Source organism: Nycticebus coucang, chromosome 9 (genome assembly GCF_027406575.1).
Source record: "Nycticebus coucang isolate mNycCou1 chromosome 9, mNycCou1.pri, whole genome shotgun sequence".
Classification (NCBI taxonomy): Eukaryota; Metazoa; Chordata; class Mammalia; order Primates; family Lorisidae; genus Nycticebus; species Nycticebus coucang.
In genome coordinates, this window is record NC_069788.1 from 107,499,648 (window position 1) to 107,518,363 (window position 18,716).

At 50.1% G+C, this 18,716-nt stretch overlaps 1 protein-coding gene across 4 annotated transcripts in view; it reads right to left on the reverse strand.

The window, feature by feature from the left end:
- Positions 1 to 18,716, reverse strand: part of ADCK1 (aarF domain containing kinase 1) — a 128,150-nt gene that overhangs the window by 68,118 nt on the left and 41,316 nt on the right. For all 4 annotated transcript variants that reach the window (XM_053602295.1, XM_053602292.1, XM_053602293.1 and 1 more), the window contains exon 4: positions 14,130 to 14,333. In XM_053602295.1, coding sequence (XP_053458270.1) covers positions 14,130 to 14,333 — 204 coding nt within the window. The remainder of the gene's footprint in view (positions 1 to 14,129; positions 14,334 to 18,716) is intronic.

The following is an 18,716-nucleotide window of genomic DNA, read 5'->3' on the forward strand; positions in this document are numbered from 1 at the left end:
ATTTGTGCTTTGAAAAATCCTGGAAAATACAAATCTGTATCAGCATTTGCTCCAATTAGCTTACTTTCTCTTATCACTCATTTAACAGCTGACATTCCCCTACAACTAGGTCACAGCGTACCGATGGCAACTTGTTCACCCACATAACCCCCAGGACCAGCACACAGAGGTTCAGCAAACACAAGAAGAGTCACTAAATGAGCAAATGACTGGTGAAACCCCAGAAGGGACAGCGGCTGCCCAGAGTCCACAGGCACAGGAGCCCCCTCCTGCAGGCACCCCAGCCAGCTGGCCTAGCACCTGCTCCACCCAGGCCAAGGCGGCACAGGCCTCCCTAGACTGGCTCAAGGTTCAGACCTCAATGACGTGACAGCACCAGGAATGACACTTCAGTCCTGCCCACTCCCAGTGTCCTCTCCTGCCTTTCTGCACATGCCCCTCTTGACCACACTGAAGTCCTGCCGGAGTCTCACCTCCCTTCACTCCTCTCTATGAACTTATCTGTGGTTCCAAGAACACCTAATAGCTGTGGCCCAAACCCCAATAACTGTCTCACTCATCCTGACCTCTTCAGTTCTGTCTATAGCTCACTAGTACCTAAAATGCAAACAAGCTCCTCAGGGACAACAGCACTACTGGATGAGTCCATGCGAAACTCAAGTAAAGGCGCCGACACAGTCCCTGCCCCTCCTGCACTCCCATGGCAGGGAGGAGAAGGTCTAGTCCCCTTTTCGCCACCAACCATCTGTGGGGCCTCAGAGAAGCCACCTCACCTTTTGTGGGTCCTAATTCCTGACCTATAACAGAAGCGTGGGAGACAATTTGACCCGTTAGCCTTTCTAATCCCACAATCCTATTACTCTCCCCTTCCATCCAACAGTCCCGATTGTGCCCCAGCCCCCAGCAGCCAATGCCTCCACACACGCACCAACACACTCAAGTCTGACTCTCCACCTAGAGTCAGGCTACCGTCCCTTGTTAGAGACCCACACGGACACACACCAGGAGTCACTGTAGCTTCCTTCCGAAGTGGCTCAGGCAAGGACACTGATGGACTCCAGTGGCATAAATCACCAGGCAGCCTGGCCTGGGAAATGGGCTTATTCCTGAAGCTCCATGAATAAAGAAGCAGGCACAGCTGGCCTATTCATAATCAGCATAAAAAATTGATTAGCCCTTTCCAGATTAAACATTATTGTTTCAACAGAGAACATAAATCAGCTAGACGCGGAGGGCTCGCCTCCTTCCACTGCCAGGCAGCAGCAGGTAGAAGGTGAGTGGGGAGAGCAGCAGGGCAGCCCCCTCCTCACCCTGCTGGGAAGGGTGCTCTCCAGGGCCAGCCCACAGCCGATGGGCACTGAGGGGAAGAGCTCACAACCTCTCTTCCCCCTTTTTTAAGCATCTCCTCAGATACCACCTGATTAGCCCTTGAGGAAACACAGATCAGGGCCTGCCCAGAGCTCAAGGCAAGACAACAGACTGGTGTGAGGGCTTGTAAAGTTGTGGATCCAGACTGGCCTCGTGGCCCATCGGGGTGGCCTTGACCTTGGCCCATCTCATGGGTCACTCACCTCCTTGAAGCAGCCTGTGTGTCTCTGGAATGGATGACACTCAAACTCAGCAGCTTAGCCACTGTCCTGCTGTGAGATCCTGAGTAAGTCACCTACACTTCTGAATCTCAGATTCTACACTTGGGAACAATGGGAAAAGGATGCCCATCTCACTGAGCTGCTGTGAGGACTACATGAAAACACCTAAGGCGGGCTTGGGACAGAAGAAACACTGCAAATCCAATCTCACCTGCTGGCATCCCCATGTCCTGCCCTGCCTCCCATTCTAGAAGGCTGAGAGGAACCATAAGCCGCTAAAGCACGAAACCTTTGTGAAAGCACGGGGCTCCTCACAGAGAGCCAGGGAGCACCTCCGGACTCTGCCTCATACTCTCTAAGGGACTCAGACTTGTGATGCTCGTGCCTCAGTTTCCACCTCTGTAAAACATGAATACAATGATAGTGCTTCTCCTCCTGGGGCAGCGGGGAGGCTTCAGGTCTTTCCTCCAGCTCTTGCCTCACTGGAAACTCTGAGTATCTGCAGTTGTGCCCAAGGGCTCCTTCCCCACAGTCTCAGCAACTAACAGCCTGCAGGAGCTGCCATCCACTGAAGAAGTTAGGAAGCTGCCATATAAATATCCTACCTTCTCCCGTGCCAGGTGGGACGACTCTAACCCAGTGTATTGGCTACCATTCCCCAGTTTTCCAACAGGACTGAGCTTCCTTCACTCATAGTAGCACCTGGTTTAAGACCACAGAGTATCCAGCAGCCCCCTACTCCCTGAACCCCCGTCCCCCTTCCCTACTAGCAGTACAAACCCACTTTCACACAAACTCGTCTTAGAGTCTGTTTTGGAGAAAGCCTAAACTAAGGCAAGCACCTATCACTCAGCAAGCTATTTGGTCAACACTGGCAATCAGGGTCACTGTGAGACAAGGCAGGCCTGAGACCTCTCCTCCAAGTCATCCCTTTTGCTCAGAGTATCTCCAAAAAAGACAATCCTCTGGCTCACAAGGAGACAGGAAAAAGACATCAGAGGCCACTGCAATCACAACCACTCTGTCCATACTCCCAACCCCCATCCTGAGCAGCCTGCAAGAGGAGACCCACTCCCCTTCTCCCCAGGGAGGAGAAGGAAGGCCATGAGTTCCATTCAGGGAGGATCATGTGACCCCTCTGGCTGTCCCAGAAGCCAGGGCAGCTCCTTCAAGAACCAAGGCAATTGTCCTCAAGGTTGTGGCCTCCTGACCCACTGCCCAGCCTGGGGCCATTAACACTCTGAGCTCTTGTTGGGACAGTAAGAGGGGAAAAATTGGCCCTGTCTCAGCTCAGGGAGACAGCTAAAGAAGGCTCCACAGAAAAAGCTCACCTTTGCCAGACGTGGATGATAGCCCTTGCAGGGCTACTGCTTTGGGCCCCTCTGTCCAGCCGGCACTGTTAACTGGCTCTGCCTAAAATGTCTATCAGTCATGGGAATGTGCATGCGCACACACACATTATTTGACTCAACTTGATTTCTAAGTCCTGCGGCCTAAGTGAGACAGCTCCCCAAACTTGCCACATCAAGGCCTAGTGCCTATGGCCCACTTCAGTATCCTCCAGAAACCAGCCCCTCCTCAGAGCTGGCAGCTGCGCAGCAGAAGGGGTAGGGAGTCAGTCATCAGAGTTCAAATCCCAGTTCTGCTTCTTACTATCCAGGTGACTCTGGCCATTACTTAACCTGCTTCCTCATATGGGAAACTAGACTGGTAAAATCTACCAAACTTGTAGAATTACTGCAAGGATTGGAACAATATCTGTAACACATCCAGTCGATATGTACTATATGGCAGGTACCAAATAAATAGAAACCACACAGCATTATCCACTGGCAAGAATGTCCCCAGTTTGTCTTCCTTTACCAATCCTTATGCCCTGGCTGCCTGAGTGCTGTTTCCCATCCCAGATCTAGCCTGGGGCTTTAACTAAGAGGACAGCATCTTCTCACAGGCCCCAGCTCCCTGGCCACCATGACTGGCCTAGGCAAGACACCTGCTCCGAGCTGGACCAGCAATCTCAGGCTTTCACACATACCATCTGGCCACAGTGACTGGTCTGAGAACGTGCATCTGTACTGGTTTCCCAGAGCCGCCATAATAAAATACTATAAACTGGATGGCTTTAAACAACAGAAATATGTTGTCTCACGGTTCTAGGGGCTAGAAGTCTAAAATCAGGTATTGGCAGGACCAAGCCCCTTCTGAAGGGTCTCAGGGAGTATGCTTCCCTTACTCTTCCTAATATCTGGGGAGTTCCAGCATCTTTGGTGTTCCTTGGCTCGTAGCTGCCTCACTCAAATATCTGCCTTGGCTATGACATGGCCTTCTCATAAAGCATATCAGTTTACTGCACTGCACTTAGGGTCATTGGATTTAGATAGCCCAGTATAACTTCATCTTAACCTAGCTAATTTTATCTTCAAAGGCCTTACTTTACATTCTGAAACTAGCTGGACATAAATTTGGGATTGGGGAGGGAAGAGGACATTATTTAACCCAACACAACATCAGACTCAGGCTTAACCAATCAGAGTCATGATCTAGAATTTCATACAATGAAACTGGGAGTGGAGTCAGTCCCTCCTGGGGGTGAAGCTGGCAAGAAGTGAGGCCGTGAGCTTCCAACAGCAGCTGGCCATAGAGGGGGCAACTACAAATGAAGCTGCCCCACAGAGAGAAGGTGAGGGAAGAGATACAGGGTCCTAGAAGAGCACTCCATCCCAACCCTGCCTTTTTGCCTCAGCTAATTCAAGGTGGGGTTATGATCCTTACAACCACAAAAGACCTAATGTACCTAATACGTTATGGGTTGACTTGTGTCTCCCAAATATTCATATGATGAAGTCCTAGCCCCCAGTGCCTCAGCATGTGACCTTACTTGGAATCAGGGTCATTGCGGATGTAATTCGTTAAGATGAGCTCATACTAGAGTAGGGCACAATCAAACCCAATATTAATTTTAACCCAAGCCCTTATATTAATAAAACAGGGAAATTGAGACACAGAGCCAGAAACACACATACACAGAGAACACCACCATGTGAAGATGGGGACAGAGATGGGTGATGCTTCTATAAATCAAGGAACACCAAAGACTGCCAGTGAACCACCAGAAGCCGGGGAGAAGCCTGGAACGGCATCTGCCTCACAGCCCTCAGAAGAAGCCAGTCCTGCTGACACTGGATCTCAAACTTCTGGCCTCCATAACTGTGAGACCATAAAGTTCTGTCATCTAAGCAACCAATATGTGGCTGGCCTATAAATGCTAGGTACATATTGAATGCTAAACTAATACAGCATCCATCCAAGGCTCCCTAACACTCACTCCAGCTGGCCTGTCTCTGGGTACTGAATGACTGGGTACTGTGTCCACCTCTGACCGTCACACTGCCAATTCCATAAGCCCCTGGACTTCTCCTCCTCAAATCTTACTTCCAGGGCCAGCACAAAGCCACCTCCCCAAGGAGCCCTCCTCTGAACTACCCCTAAGGGCTTAATTGTTCTCTAATTACTCCCTCTGCGCAGGATACTGTCTGCAGGGCTTTGGAAGAAGGAGCATGGCTTTGACATTTTCTATATACCCACTGCACTGGCACAGAGGTAAGCACATACCAGATGCTCAACAAATCTGTATTCTCTGAGTGAGCAAACCAGCAAGTTGTGGGCCCCAACCTTGGGGCCCTGCAAATAAAGGGCCTTCCTGCAGATAAGGGGCTTCAGGGTTCCCTCAGCACCCTGCCTAGGGCCTGTACACAAAAGATGCTTAATAATACACACCAGCTCGTCTGAGGGCTTGGGTACCACCCTGCACACTGGATCCCAAAGAGGGGGAAGCACCCCCAAGTGTGGACTATGGACTGAGGGTGAGTTGGTGAACATCTCAGTCTAATTACCCCAAGCCACTGGCAAGAGGATATAAAGAACACTCTAGAACAGGGGTCCTCAAACTACGGCCCACGGGCCGCATGAGGCGGTCTGATTGTATTTGCTCCCGTTTTGTTTTTTTTTTTACTTCAAAATAAGATAACGTGCAGTGTGCATAGGAATTTGTTCATAGTTTTTTTTTTTTTTTAAACTATAGTCCGGCCCTACAAGGTCTGAGGGACAGTGAACTGGCCCCCTGTTTAAAAAGTTTGAGGACCACTGCTCTAGAATCTCATCACCTTCAGGGATGGACTTAGGAAAACAAGGCTTACCCAAAGTTCACAGGAAACCAAGAGGTCTCAAGGATGATGAAAGCTACTTGCTAACACTTACTGGAGTTCACCACACCCCAGGCACTGCACTCAGAGTCAAATCTTAGAATCCTCACCACAGCCCTGTTATTGTGAGGGTTCCCTCATTAACCCTGCTTACACAAGACATGGAAACTAAGCCTCAGCAAGATCATACAACTTAGCCAGGATGGCACAGAATGTGGTGGCACTTGGGATTCAGGCAAATTCAGCCTATTCTAGGGTGGCACCTGTGGCTCAAAGAAGTAGGGTGCCGGCCCCATATGCCAGAGGCGGTGGGCTCAAACCCAGCCCCGGCCAAAAAATGCCAAAAAAAAAAAAAAAAAGCCTACTCTAATAACCTACATGCCACACTAACTCGGCAGTGATCCTTTTGCTTTCTTCTAGAAGCCAGAGCCTGCCCTTGCCCTCAGCCTGCAGTTTAGACAGTCCTGGATGTATCCCCACAAGGCCTCACAGGCTCGTATGGAAATGCCCCAGAACATGAGAACCAAGAACGGAGGCAGAACTGGCCACCTGAGGACTCCAGGCCCCACAATGCCCTGAGTCAGATGGAGTGTCCAGGTTCATGTCACAATCCATTATTAAGCATCTTTTATATACAGGCCCTAGGCAGGGTGCCAAGGGAACCCAAAAATAAGTGGGAAGAGACTTGCCAGCCTGAGAGCATAAGCCTGGCACCGAGGTGACCACCTACAGTCCAACCCAGGGGCCCCGGAATCACAAGAGGGTAATTCAACCTGGCAGGGGGGCGGGGAGTCCGTGAAGGCTTTAGGAGGACAGGCACATTCAAAGTCGTCCTGCAATCCAAGGCAACAGCCCTTCCTACCACCTGCTGTGTGCAATGGCCACACTGGGCCCTGTAGGGGATTCAAGTTGGGGAACTGACCCAAAAGTAGCTGCATAAGAGCTGAAGTAGAAGACTGGGAGTATCCTGAACCCTGACTGGGGTGGAAGAAAAGACGGAGGAAGAAAATTTCACCAGAAACTGGACCTCAGCTTCCCATCTATAAAGTAAGGATAATAACATTAACCTTTCTCATAGGGTGATAAGTTGATGCTCGTGAAACCTTCTGAAACAGTGCCTTGCTCCCGGCAAGCACTCAGAGTGTGCAAGGGTGTACATGGTGTGGCTGTCAGACCTGGGGTTTAAAGGATGAGAAAGAGCCCAGGGAGACAAGAGCACGGCCTGGGGAAAGTTCAGGGCATGTGCCTACAGATCCATGCAGAGAACTCCAGAAGGCAACGTGGGGCTGCGCGGACAGTAAGGAAGGCCAGGAGGCTGCAAGGCACACGGGAGCAGCTCCTGAATTCCTCACTGTGGCACAAGAGAGATGCAGCCTGAGCTGTGTAAGATTCATCTGGAAGCTACAAAATAACGGGACTGAAGGTGCCTCAGAGCCTAGAGCGGGCCCCCACAGAGGGCCCTTGCAGGGGAGGCATGTAGGAGAACAGCAGCTGTGGTGGGAGGCCGGGCCAGCAAGGGCATCGGGGAAGAGCCGGCCAGGGCCACGCCACCTGCCTCTCCCTTCATGACTACGGCAGGCTATCCGTCCCAGCTGACAGTAATGCTTCCCGCCATCCATCTCCCTCTCATTAAATTGCCATTTTACAGCCAAAATCTCTCTCATAATTGATAAAAATCTCCTTTTAATGTTGGCATTATTGGGAGGAAAATGTTTTTTTATCTTCATTATGTTTTTAATACAAATGTATTTTTTATTGAGAGCTGCGGGGAAGGCAAGACAAGGCCGAGCTGGGAGGGGGAATCTCTCCCCATGGCACCCCTACTCTGCTGGTACATGGCTTTGCCCCCCCACCAGACCCTTCTGATTCATTCCCAGAATACTCATTTGATGGCCTTCTTGGGAACAGTCTGGGGAGATACACAGGCAACAGAAGTCGTCCAGGTGATCTCTGAGGTAGTGTCAGGCCAGTGAAGCTGTCTCAGGGGTGGGGAGGCAGTAAAAGGCAAGCTGACCTCCAGCAGGCCCTGCTGTGGGAGAATGGCCCCAGGGCCCCGGAGGGCAGGGACCCCGGGGTTCGCACAGTGCCTGGCAAAGAGGAGGTGCTCAATTACCACAGATAAGCAAGTAAGAGAAGCACGGGGAAAAGTTGGATCAGCATTGGAAAGAAGGCAGCAAAGAATACAGGAGCCTAGAGGCATGTATCCCCAGAGGCACTGCAGGCCCATGGGTGGACCTGGTCTTCAGGGGAGGAGGGGCTCCCTTAGCAACCCAGGATATAATCACTCTGCAAACACTCCACACTCGGCTCCACCAGGACATTGTAAGGGAAGCTGAGTCCAGCTACTCCCTTGCAAGTGAGGAGGGATGGAAGTGGATCCTGAATACAGCACAGCCATAAACTCCTGGACCCTGAGTTTCTATGCTCTCCTCCTTGGCTGCAGCCAGACAACCTCCAACCATTCCCCTATCTGTGAAATTAGCCCTACCTGGGGGCCAAGAGCACAAAAGCCCTAACCCAGAGAAAATGCAGCCAGTGGTTTTTGTGAAACTGCAGCAACTAACACTGACTAAGCAGCCCACAAGGTCAGGGACAGTGCCCACAGGCAGCCTATGGGGGATTTCTTTTTTTTTTTTTTTTTGGTAGAGACAGAGTCTCACTGTACAGCCCTCAGATAGAGTGCCGTGGCGTCACACAGCTCACAGCAACCTCTAACTCTTGGGCTTACGCGATTCTCTTGCCTCAGCCTCCCAAGCAGCTGGGACTACAGGCGCCCGCAACAACGCCCGGCTATTTTTTTGTTGTTGTTGTTGCAGTTTGACCGGGGCTGGGTTTGAACCCGCCACCCTTGGCATATGGGGCCAGGGCCCTACTCACTGAGCCACAGGCGCCGCCCTCTATGGGGGATTTCTAACAGCAGGAGGGAAGGGGCTGACCAACAGATAGAATGCTAGGTACTGATCAGGAAGGGGATGAAAAAGGAGAAGCACTCTAGCAAAACAGAACAGTCATGTGCCACATAACATTCTAGTCAATGATGGACCACAGATGGCAGTGGTCCCATAAGATTGTAACACTGTATCTCTACTTTTTCTACGTGTAGATATATTTAGATACACAAATGCCACTGTGTTACAATTGCCCACAGTATTCAGTACAGTTACATGCTATTGAGGTTTGTGGCATAGGAGCATTAGGCTATACCATACAACCCAGGCATGCAGCAGGCGCTACCACCTAGGCTTATGTAAGTGCACTCTGTGATGCCTGCACAATGACGCATTTCTCAGAATGTATCCCCACCATTAAGGAACATAAGGCTGTGTATGGGACAGAGAGTTGTTCCAGGTATTAGAAAACCTCGTTAAAGGCCCAACTCAGCCACTTAGAAGTCTCCCAGAACCTAACTTCCTTGCACATCTATAGTATCCAGGACAATGCATAGAAATAACTAGAATTTACAGGCCCTTTGCTCTGTGCCAGGCTTGCTCTAAGGGCTCCACATTCATTAACTCAGTCCATCCTTACAGCAAGCCTATGTGGCAGGTGCTGCTACTATCCCAGTTTTACAGGTGAGGAAATTGAGGGACAGAGAGGGTAAGCAACATGCCCGAGGGCACCAAGCTAATAAACCAGGCAGTTCGACTCCAGCCCACCTCAGAGGCTCAATATGAAGCCTTAAGTGTCCTATTAAAGCAGGCCAAGGGCCACATGGGGAATTATGGTTAATTTTCTATGTTAATCTGCTAGGCCACAGGCCCAGATATTGGGTCAAACATTCTTCTGGGTGTTTCTGTGAGAGTGTTTTTCAGTGAGACTTACAGTTACATCAGTGGACTTTGAGTAAAGCAGACTGCTCTCCGTAATACAGGTGAGCCTTGTGCCCTCAGGTGAGGGCCTGAATGGAACAAAGACTGACTTCCCCACAGCAAGAAGGAATTCTGCCAGCAGATGACCTTCAGACAGCCTTCAGACTTGAACTACAACATTGGATCTTCCTGGGTCTCCAGCCTGCTGGGCCACTCTGCAGATTTTGGACTTTCCAGCCTCCATAATTACATCAGCTAATTCCTTAAAAATCAATCAATCTCCTGACCCCACTTTAAACACCCCCTGGGCCAATACACATACTAACATCCTATTGGTTCTATTTCTCTGGAGAGCGCTGACTAATGAAATACATCTCAGCCCTGGCATAGTTGCCACAGCCTAGAGGAAAGGATGCCTGATGGGGCCACCCTTTCCTACTATCCACTAAGGTCCCTATGTGACAGCAGAGGTGTCCTGTGCCCCTCTCCTGGCCCAGGCGTTCTCCTGCCCCATCTCTTCCCTTTACCTCTGCTCATGCTGGTCTTCACGCCCACCATGCCTTGGCTCTGTCACTACCACCAAGCTTGATAAATGGTTGATGTTCTTGGGGGAAGAGGTTTTTTTTAAAATCTCCTTTCCTGAACATTTGCTTAAACCTTGAATGAAACAAGACAAAAAAGTTGCCTTCCTCCTGCACCCGTGGGTTCATACAAAACACCTGGGTGTGTATCCTTCCATCTGCTGTACAACAGTAGCCCAAGACCTTCTCTTCTGCATTCTCACAAACTCCAAGAATGGTGAGTGCACACAACATACAGCCCTTGCCCCCGGGTACTATGAGAAGCAATACAACCAGGTTCCCGGGGAGAGGATGTCAAAGGGTATAAGACTAGTGAAACTTGTTTCTGAGCACACAAGCCAAACCACACTACTCCAGATGCCAATACAAGTACTGCTCCACTCCAGCAGCTGGCCGCATTTCCTTCAGTTCCTCACCCTCCGTATTTTACGCTTTAGCTATACTCAGTGTCCAGAACTGCGCCTTTTTCACTAAGTACCAGCTGCATGGACAAGGAAGAAAGAGAAGGAATGAAAGAATGAAGGAAAAGCTATTGAGCCACAGAATCACCAGCTGTCAGAGCCTGCAGGTGCCTTGGGGAACTCCTAACCCAGATGAGATGAGAACTGTGCCAGTTCCTCCAAAACAGAGCCAAGGGCTCATGGGGGCCAGAGTGGTCAACAGCCTCATGGCTTAGGCCTGTATTTGTCCATTCGGACATGGACACCCTGAGTCTCATCCACTTAATCTGGGCTTCCCTTGCAGGGAAGGGCCAGGTCCTCAACTCCCCTCCCTGACTCACAAGCTCCAGCGCCATCTGCTGGCCAAGGTCAGCACTGCATCTGGGCACAGCCTCAAGGGCAGCCAAGACCATCTCCATCATAATCCAGACCAAGGTCCCCTTGAGAAAGCAGAAATGATCCCACCTCCTGGAAGCTGGGGTCCTGAGTGCTTCCTGGAACCTATTTTTCAGGATGTAAGCCTAATATCAAAATAAAAGGAAAAGGCAAGTTTATTTCTGGTAATATTAGCTGAGTATTTCAAGACATGCTTACACAAAACTACGTTTTCCCCTTGCCAAACAGAAAGCAGCTCTGTTGTGTAGGGACAAATCACTGGCCTGAGAGTCATAAGATCTAGGAGGTGTCCCTGTCTCAGCTGTGTGGCCCCCAGCACATTCCTGCCTAAGCCAATCCTATACAAGAATCACACCCCTTCACTCGCCCTCACTGCTACACTGACAGCGCCAGCTAGTGCCCAGCAACTTTGATCCAGAACCAAATGTAAATCATGGGGTCCTCAAGCGCTACAACCTTAACCCCATCTTCCACTCTCACACTGGGAACACCCCCATCTGCCTGGGACAGGGATAGGCTGCTGCTAATGGGAAATGACCAGCATAGGCTGGAGCACACTGCCCCCAAGCTCCTCTCTACCCGCCCGCCCCTCTCCACAGCCTGACATTCAGGAGCACTTGTGGTGTCTCTGAGCTCAGGATAACCTCAAGGCTCTCCAAGGACTAGGACCTTCCCAGGGGAACATGTGATACATGACAGACTCAGCTCTTTCTAAGCACACTCCTGAAACCAGGATGAAATGGAGCTTTCCACGGAAGGTCCCAGGGCTGGCAGGGAGCCCAGGATGAGTGAGGCCCACTCAGACATCTTTCTGGGGGTAAGACTGCTCCCTGAGAAGTATCAAGGGAGCGGTGGGAGGAGGAGGAACATGCCAGTGAGTGACTTGCCTCCACCCTCACTCCCACACAGCCCCTTTCCCCTCCCTCCACCCACAGACCAAGAAAGTGTGTCACCTGGGAACAAATGCCATCTTCCCACAAGGGAGGAGGAGGAAGCCGAAGAAAGGGGAAGGGAAGGCTTTGTGTGCCTGTGGGGCCATGCTATGCAGCCAAAGGTCTCTGATGAAGCCTCCCATCTGTGAGGGATGCCCTTCAGAACCATGACCTTGACGTCAGCCTTTCTTTCTTGGCACTGCAGGGCAGCAGCCACATGGTCATCACACTCAGGACTACCTGGCAGAGGGGCTGGGAGAGAGGCCTGAAGACACAGGCAACATCTTCTGACCCCAGATGTCCTTCAGCTGGCTGGGAGGGCCCGCTATGACTGCTGACACCCCAAACTTCCCACATCACTCATCCTGGCTTAGAGGCATCTGCTGACCTGCTCTTATCCTGCCCTCCCCCACCCTAGGTTTTCAGAGAAGTCATTTAACCCTCCAGGGGTTAACCTGCTGCTGCCTTCCCCTCCTGCACATCCACCCCCGGTGAGCTGCCACATGCCAGCCATAATACACTTCACACTGTTATTACAGTGATTTATTTAGTTTTAATTTGGGGGTAAAACTCTTGCTGTTGGAAAGACCCGCAGTCTTGTCAAAAGGCAAAGCTATGTGTGGCTGGTACCAAGCCAATCTTGTCCCCTCTGCCTGGGGTCCCTCCGTGCTTATCCTGATCTTCCTAGCTTAAGGCTTGCTCCCTGACTCTGGCCCCAAATCAATTTTACCTTTCACTTAACGTCTCTCCTTTGGGGAAATTGTTCCTAAAGGGCAAAAGAGTTACAGACACTTGCATGCTCACATCCTACATGGTCTGGGCCCACATTCAGACCCTGCAGTTACTGAGAAGTGGCACAACTGTGGCCGCATACCAGGGACCTGGGGGCCAGCTCCACATTAAGGGACCAATAGCCAGGGCCAACTCCATGTAGATCAATAAAAATGGAACCAAGTGCTCTTTATCAACCCTCTGCCCCTATTCTCAGCCCTCTATAACCTAAGGAAGCTGTCACTAGTTCATCTCTTGGCTCATTAACAAACCTTAACACTTACCATATACTAGATACTGTCCTGGCACTACAGATGCAGAGTATAAGGACCACTATGGTCTTCATCCTCAAAGACTTTATAGCTTGCAGAGGAAACCCTAGAGACAACCACCCAAGCCACAAGTCACACAAGTGCAGGAGCAAAGTTCCGCAGAACCCGAAGGAGGGATAAGACTGGTCTAGGGGGAGTCACAGCAAACTTCATAGAAGAGCTGGGGGCTGGACAGGAAAGTCAGTGTCAAGCATCCGGCCTGGAATTTGCTAGATGGATAGACGCCTGGAATCACAGGTAGAGAATGGAGTAGAGACATTCAGGCAGATGGCAGACCACAAGCATAGGTCCCAAGGACTAAGGGTACATGGTGAGTTTGAGACAAATAGGGCAATGTGACCAGAGCACAGGGAAATAACAAAAATACCAGTAGTGGCTAATACTTGTCGAGCATTCACTCTACACATCAGGTACTACTAAGCACTTTATATTCATCATCTCTACTTGTCCTTACAGTATCCCTATGAGGTAGGTTCCATGGCTATCCCCATTTTACACATAAAGAAAATGAGGTATCAACAGCTTCAATCATTTGTGCGAGGTCCAAGATCCTTGCTGCAGAGCCCAAACTCTAGCCACAATGCTGCTCTACCCAGCAAGTACAGTCACAAAACATAAAAGTACATTGAAACTGGACAGGATGGATCTTGAAAGCCCTGCTAATGATTTAAACATTCAATGAGGCATTAAACCCATAGTAAGTGACATTATGAGACTGAAATATTTTATGAATCATATTAGTTTGTAAGTCAAAAACAGGCAAACATGAACAATTTCATAGGGTTTAACTAGTATTTTTTACTAAGGGTCACAGAAGATCCTTCTCAGTCTTTGACTTCAGCACCGAGAGTTGTAATGGTTGCAGTGAGCTATGACACCACAGCACTCTACCCAGGGCAACAGAGTGAGACTCTGCCTCAAAAAAATAACAAAAAGTTACTGCTACTGTGACGTTTGACATTTGGTTTTGTGTCACTGGTGGATCCCCAGTGCCCTGGACCCAAGCAACAAGAATTCCATCAGGGCCCTTTCTGAAGAATCCCAACCCAGGCTTATCTACCCAGCAAAAGCAAGTACCTCCTTGCCCAGGTCCTCCTGGATGACCTGGCGGACCTCTTGCATGCTGCTCTGCGGGGCCTGGCTGTGTAGCACCTTCAGCGTGCTGGTGTATTCCTCTGGCAGAAGGTAGTCCAGAGCCCCCAGATGCTGGCCCACTTTGATGAAGGTGCCCCGGTTGGCACAGCAGAGCTCACAGAGACGCCTTGCAGAACGGAGATGTACCTACAGGGAAATAGACCAGGGTTAGACAGTGTGGGTGCAGACTATTCCCTTCTCCTGCCTGAAAACTCTTATTTCCCTGCCCAGTGTGTACAGCAGGTGCATGCGCACACACCATGCCCATGCACACGCACACACCTTCCTTCACCTCCCTCCCTATCTTCCTTCAGTCTCCTGGTACACACAGCAGCCAACCCCAACTTTGTACCAAGCTGGCTTCTTACATGGCCCAGTGCTTCCAATCTCCTCCTCTCCATCAAAACTTACCTGATCTGGGTTTCCCTCCCTAGAAGTGAGCATTCAAAGCTTTTAACCAAGCCAACTCTACTAATTATTCACTCACAGGTACTTTGAGTTAGTGTATTTGCCACCCATCCCTCAGACAGACTACTGATACTTTGTTGAGATCTCTACAATTTATAAAACATGGTCATATGCATTATATCTTTTAACTGTCACAGCAGCTCAGGAAGGCAAGTGTTGGTATCTTTAAAGATGGGAAATTCAGTTGTCTTGTTTACAAACCAATAGCTAATAAATGTCAAAAGGAAGTCTAGAAAACACTCCAAATCAAAGGCTCTTTTAATAAAGCCGACCTTAGCAGGGATCTCCCATTAACTGAAGGAGTAACTGTATGGGGGGGTGGGGGAGTCAGGCAGTAGGCACAGGGCAGGTTGTCTAGGCGGGAACAGCGTTCACCAACAACCTGTTAGGCAGGCACCTAACCTTCCAGAGCTGGGAGGTGATACCTTAAACCTCCAGGCCGTGCAGCCCCAGTCAACATCCAGAGCCCAGCTGGGGTTCTTGGGGTCCCACTTCCAGGAGCTACAGCCTCTGAGGAGGATGGGGCCATCGGCACATACACAGGGCAAGGGCTCATAGTGCCCTTGGGGACCTGCTACTGTCTTCCACCAACCAAGTCAGAACGAGAGAGTGAACAACAGTGAGGGGTTTATACTCTTACGTGCTATGAAGGATGCTGACAAAAGTAGCACATATGAGGGCAATAAAACCATGCAAGGAGTTAATAGTGGACAACAAAGATGGAAGAAGCATTAGAAGATCCTAAATAATTAGTTGCCAAGTGAACCACATGAGAAACTGTTACTTTAAAAATTAAGAAGAGGGGGTGGCGCCTGTGGCTCAGAGGAGTAGGGCGCCAGCCCCATATGCCAGAGGTGGTGGGTTCAAACCCAGCTCTGGCCAAAAACTACAAAAAAAAAAAAAAATTAAGAAGAGGATGCTGCAGCCCTAAGCACCCTCATCCCAGAGCTGGGGGGCATTGGCCCACCTCCCCTAGAGCACAGTGGATGACCCAGACTCCAAGCACTAGCAGGCTGTCCAGGACCTGCCCTTTTCTGGCTCTGCTGGACATCTCTGCCTGTCATCCCAACCTATGCCCAGGGAAGCCCATGTACACAACTCCATCCTACTAGCAAGTCCTCCAGACTTAACCTGGACATCTGGTCTAAGCCGAGCCAATGAGAATCTTTGTCCCTGGCAGGAGGGTGCATTAAGAAGGAAATTAATTCTGGGCGGCGCCTGTGGCTCAGTCGGTAAGGCGCCGGCCCCATATACCGAGGGTGGCGGGTTCAAACCCAGCCCCGGCCAAACTGCAACCAAAAAATAGCCAGGCATTCTGGCGGGCGCCTGTAGTCCCAGCCACTCGGGAGGCTGAGGCAAGAGAATCGCTTAAGCCCAGGAGTCGGAGGTTGCTATGAGCTGTGTGAGGCCACGGCACTCTACCGAGGGCCATAAAGTGAGACTCTGTCTCTACAAAAAAAAAAAAAAAAAGAAGGAAATTAATTCTAAAAAGAAAGAGCGAGAGCAAGTGAGTCAAGGGATGGGGGAGGAGAGCGGATTCTCTTTAAGAATTTGAAACTACGGGCTGAGCTAGCCAGTGTCATTTGGTAGATCACACAAAGTTGTGTTGAGTCAATGCTGTGACTGCCCAGAGTAAGGAAGTGAGGAAGTGAGAAAGAAGGAAACATGGTCAGATAGGGAGCTGAGATTCTCCCAGCAGTCAGCACGAGGGTTCAAGCCATCAAGGACAAGCAATTTTTGCAGCTCAAATTTGACCCCCAACTCTAACCTAGCAGAGGGGAAAATACACAACCAACAGCAGAATAACAGGCAGCCAGACCAGCATCCATGAGCCATTAGTCCTAAGGCAGTGGTGCCCCCAGCGCAAAGATCCAACTAGGCACCCCTCAATGGGAGCTGCCCTGGCCCCAGCAGCCCACTCAACCAAGAAGGCACACTTGGCCCCCCCATCAAAGCTGCTCCAGAGTTCAGCTGGGTAGCTGTCACAGTCAGCACCAACAGGAAGCAGAGGAAGGGAAAAGGGATGAAGACGGGCCCCACCTTCTCCTCCTCTCCCAGCAGAGACATCAACCACCACAGTTCCTGTGACTTGCTGTGGACCCAGCCCCACGCCTCTACCATCAAGGGAGACCCAACTGAGCCGCTCACACAACAGAGAATGACACACAGCAACATGCAGGGGCAAGGGCTCAGGCAACTCACAGATGAAATAAGAGGGCAGGAAGTGGAGAGATTTGGCTCCCAGGAGGGGAAACTGGGGTGTGTGCAGTTATGAGCATACATCCTCTCATCCCCCAACACGCTCTTCTTTGCCCTGCTTTGTGATCCTGTGTTACTTCTCCTCTGTCAGATGGCTTGACAGCAGGCTTTGTCAATGGGGGACTCTGCAGGGACACTGTGAGGCCACAGCAGAAGCAAGAGGTCTTCCTGCCTTGTTCCAGGGCATGGTTTTCAGCAGCACACAGTCAGCGGGGCAGCAGCTGGCAGTGCCTACTGTGATGGCCTCATAGACCAGCTGTGCTCATACCCTCCACTAAATTCCTTGACTACCTGGCAGTCCCCACTCCCATCGTGCAACTCATGCCTCCAGCAAGTGCTCTGATCACCCAGCAGGCCACTCCCACAGCTCAATTCTGGCCCACTCCCTCCCAAAAGTTTCTCTGATAGATATATCAGAACAATACCATATATGTAAGTGTTCTGTACCTTTTTGTTTGTTTTTGAGACTGAGTCTTACTTTGTCACCCTTGGCATAGCTCACAGCAACCTCAAATCCCTGAGCTCAAGCAATCCACCTGCCTGAGCCTCCCAGAGGTGCTAGGATTACAGGCATGAGCCACCATGACTAACCTTGTACCTACTTTATTATAAAATGATTATTCATATTGAAAATGATAAATGTTAGTATAACAATTGTGACTACATGGTACAAATCTTTAAATGTGCATAAAATCTTCCCATAGAGTATCTGCAGTAAATTTTTATAATGCTACATAAATTATCATTAAACTACGATGGCTTATTGTTTTTAGTAAGGAATCTCAATACGAATACTGCATATCTTTATAAATAAATAAATAACTGGTGTAACTGGCCCTTGGCTGGTATACAGGGTTAAGCCCTTGGAATTAAATCTGAATAGATTAAGATGAAGAAGGAAAGCATTTCAGATCAAGAGAACATTGTAAACAAAGGCAAGTGTGCGTGTGCGCTGCTGTGTGTGTTGCTCTATATGCCTGGGGGGTGTTCTGTGTGTGCACGCCGCTGGGTAGGTTGCTATGTGTACACTGCTGTATGTGGGTATGTCTGCATGTTGCTGTGTTTCAGTGTGCTGCTGTTGTGTGCACGTTTCTACATGTGGAGGTGTGTCGTACTGTGTGTGTACTGCTGTGTGTACATGTGTTGATATGTGTGGGTACGTGTATGTGTGTATATTGCTGTGTGTGCACATGTTGTGTGGGGGTATGTGCACGTGCTGCTGTACGGGGGTATATCTGCTTACTGCTCTCTGTGTTCCAGTCTGCTGCGGGGGGGTACTGCATGCGTATTGCTGTGTGTGTACATGTGTTGATATGCCTGGGTACGTGTGTATATTGCTGTGTGTGCACATGTTGTGTGTGGGTATGTCTGCTTATTGCTCTGTGTGCTGCTGTGGGGGGGGTGTGGTACTGCATGCGTACTGTGTGTGTGTACATGTGTTGATGTGCATGGGGATGTGTGTATATTGTTGTGTGTGCACATGTTGTATGCGGTTATGTCTGCTTATTGCTGTGTGTTTCTGTGTGTGCTGCCATCTGTGTGCACATGTTGCTACATGTGGGGTCTGTGTGTGGTGCTGTGTGTGTACTGGTATGTGTGGGTAGATTGCTGTGTGTGCATACGTGTTGTGTGTGGGCATGTGCATGTGCTGTGTGTGGGCACGTGTGTGGGTGCATATGTTGTCGACAGACCTGCTCCATCCTTTTCTTTAGACTGACTGACATCTGCATTTGTCTCTGCTGCTGGCAGCCCTCAGAAAGCATCAGCCTCACCCAGTCAAGCTCTTCCACAAGGGACAGAGCC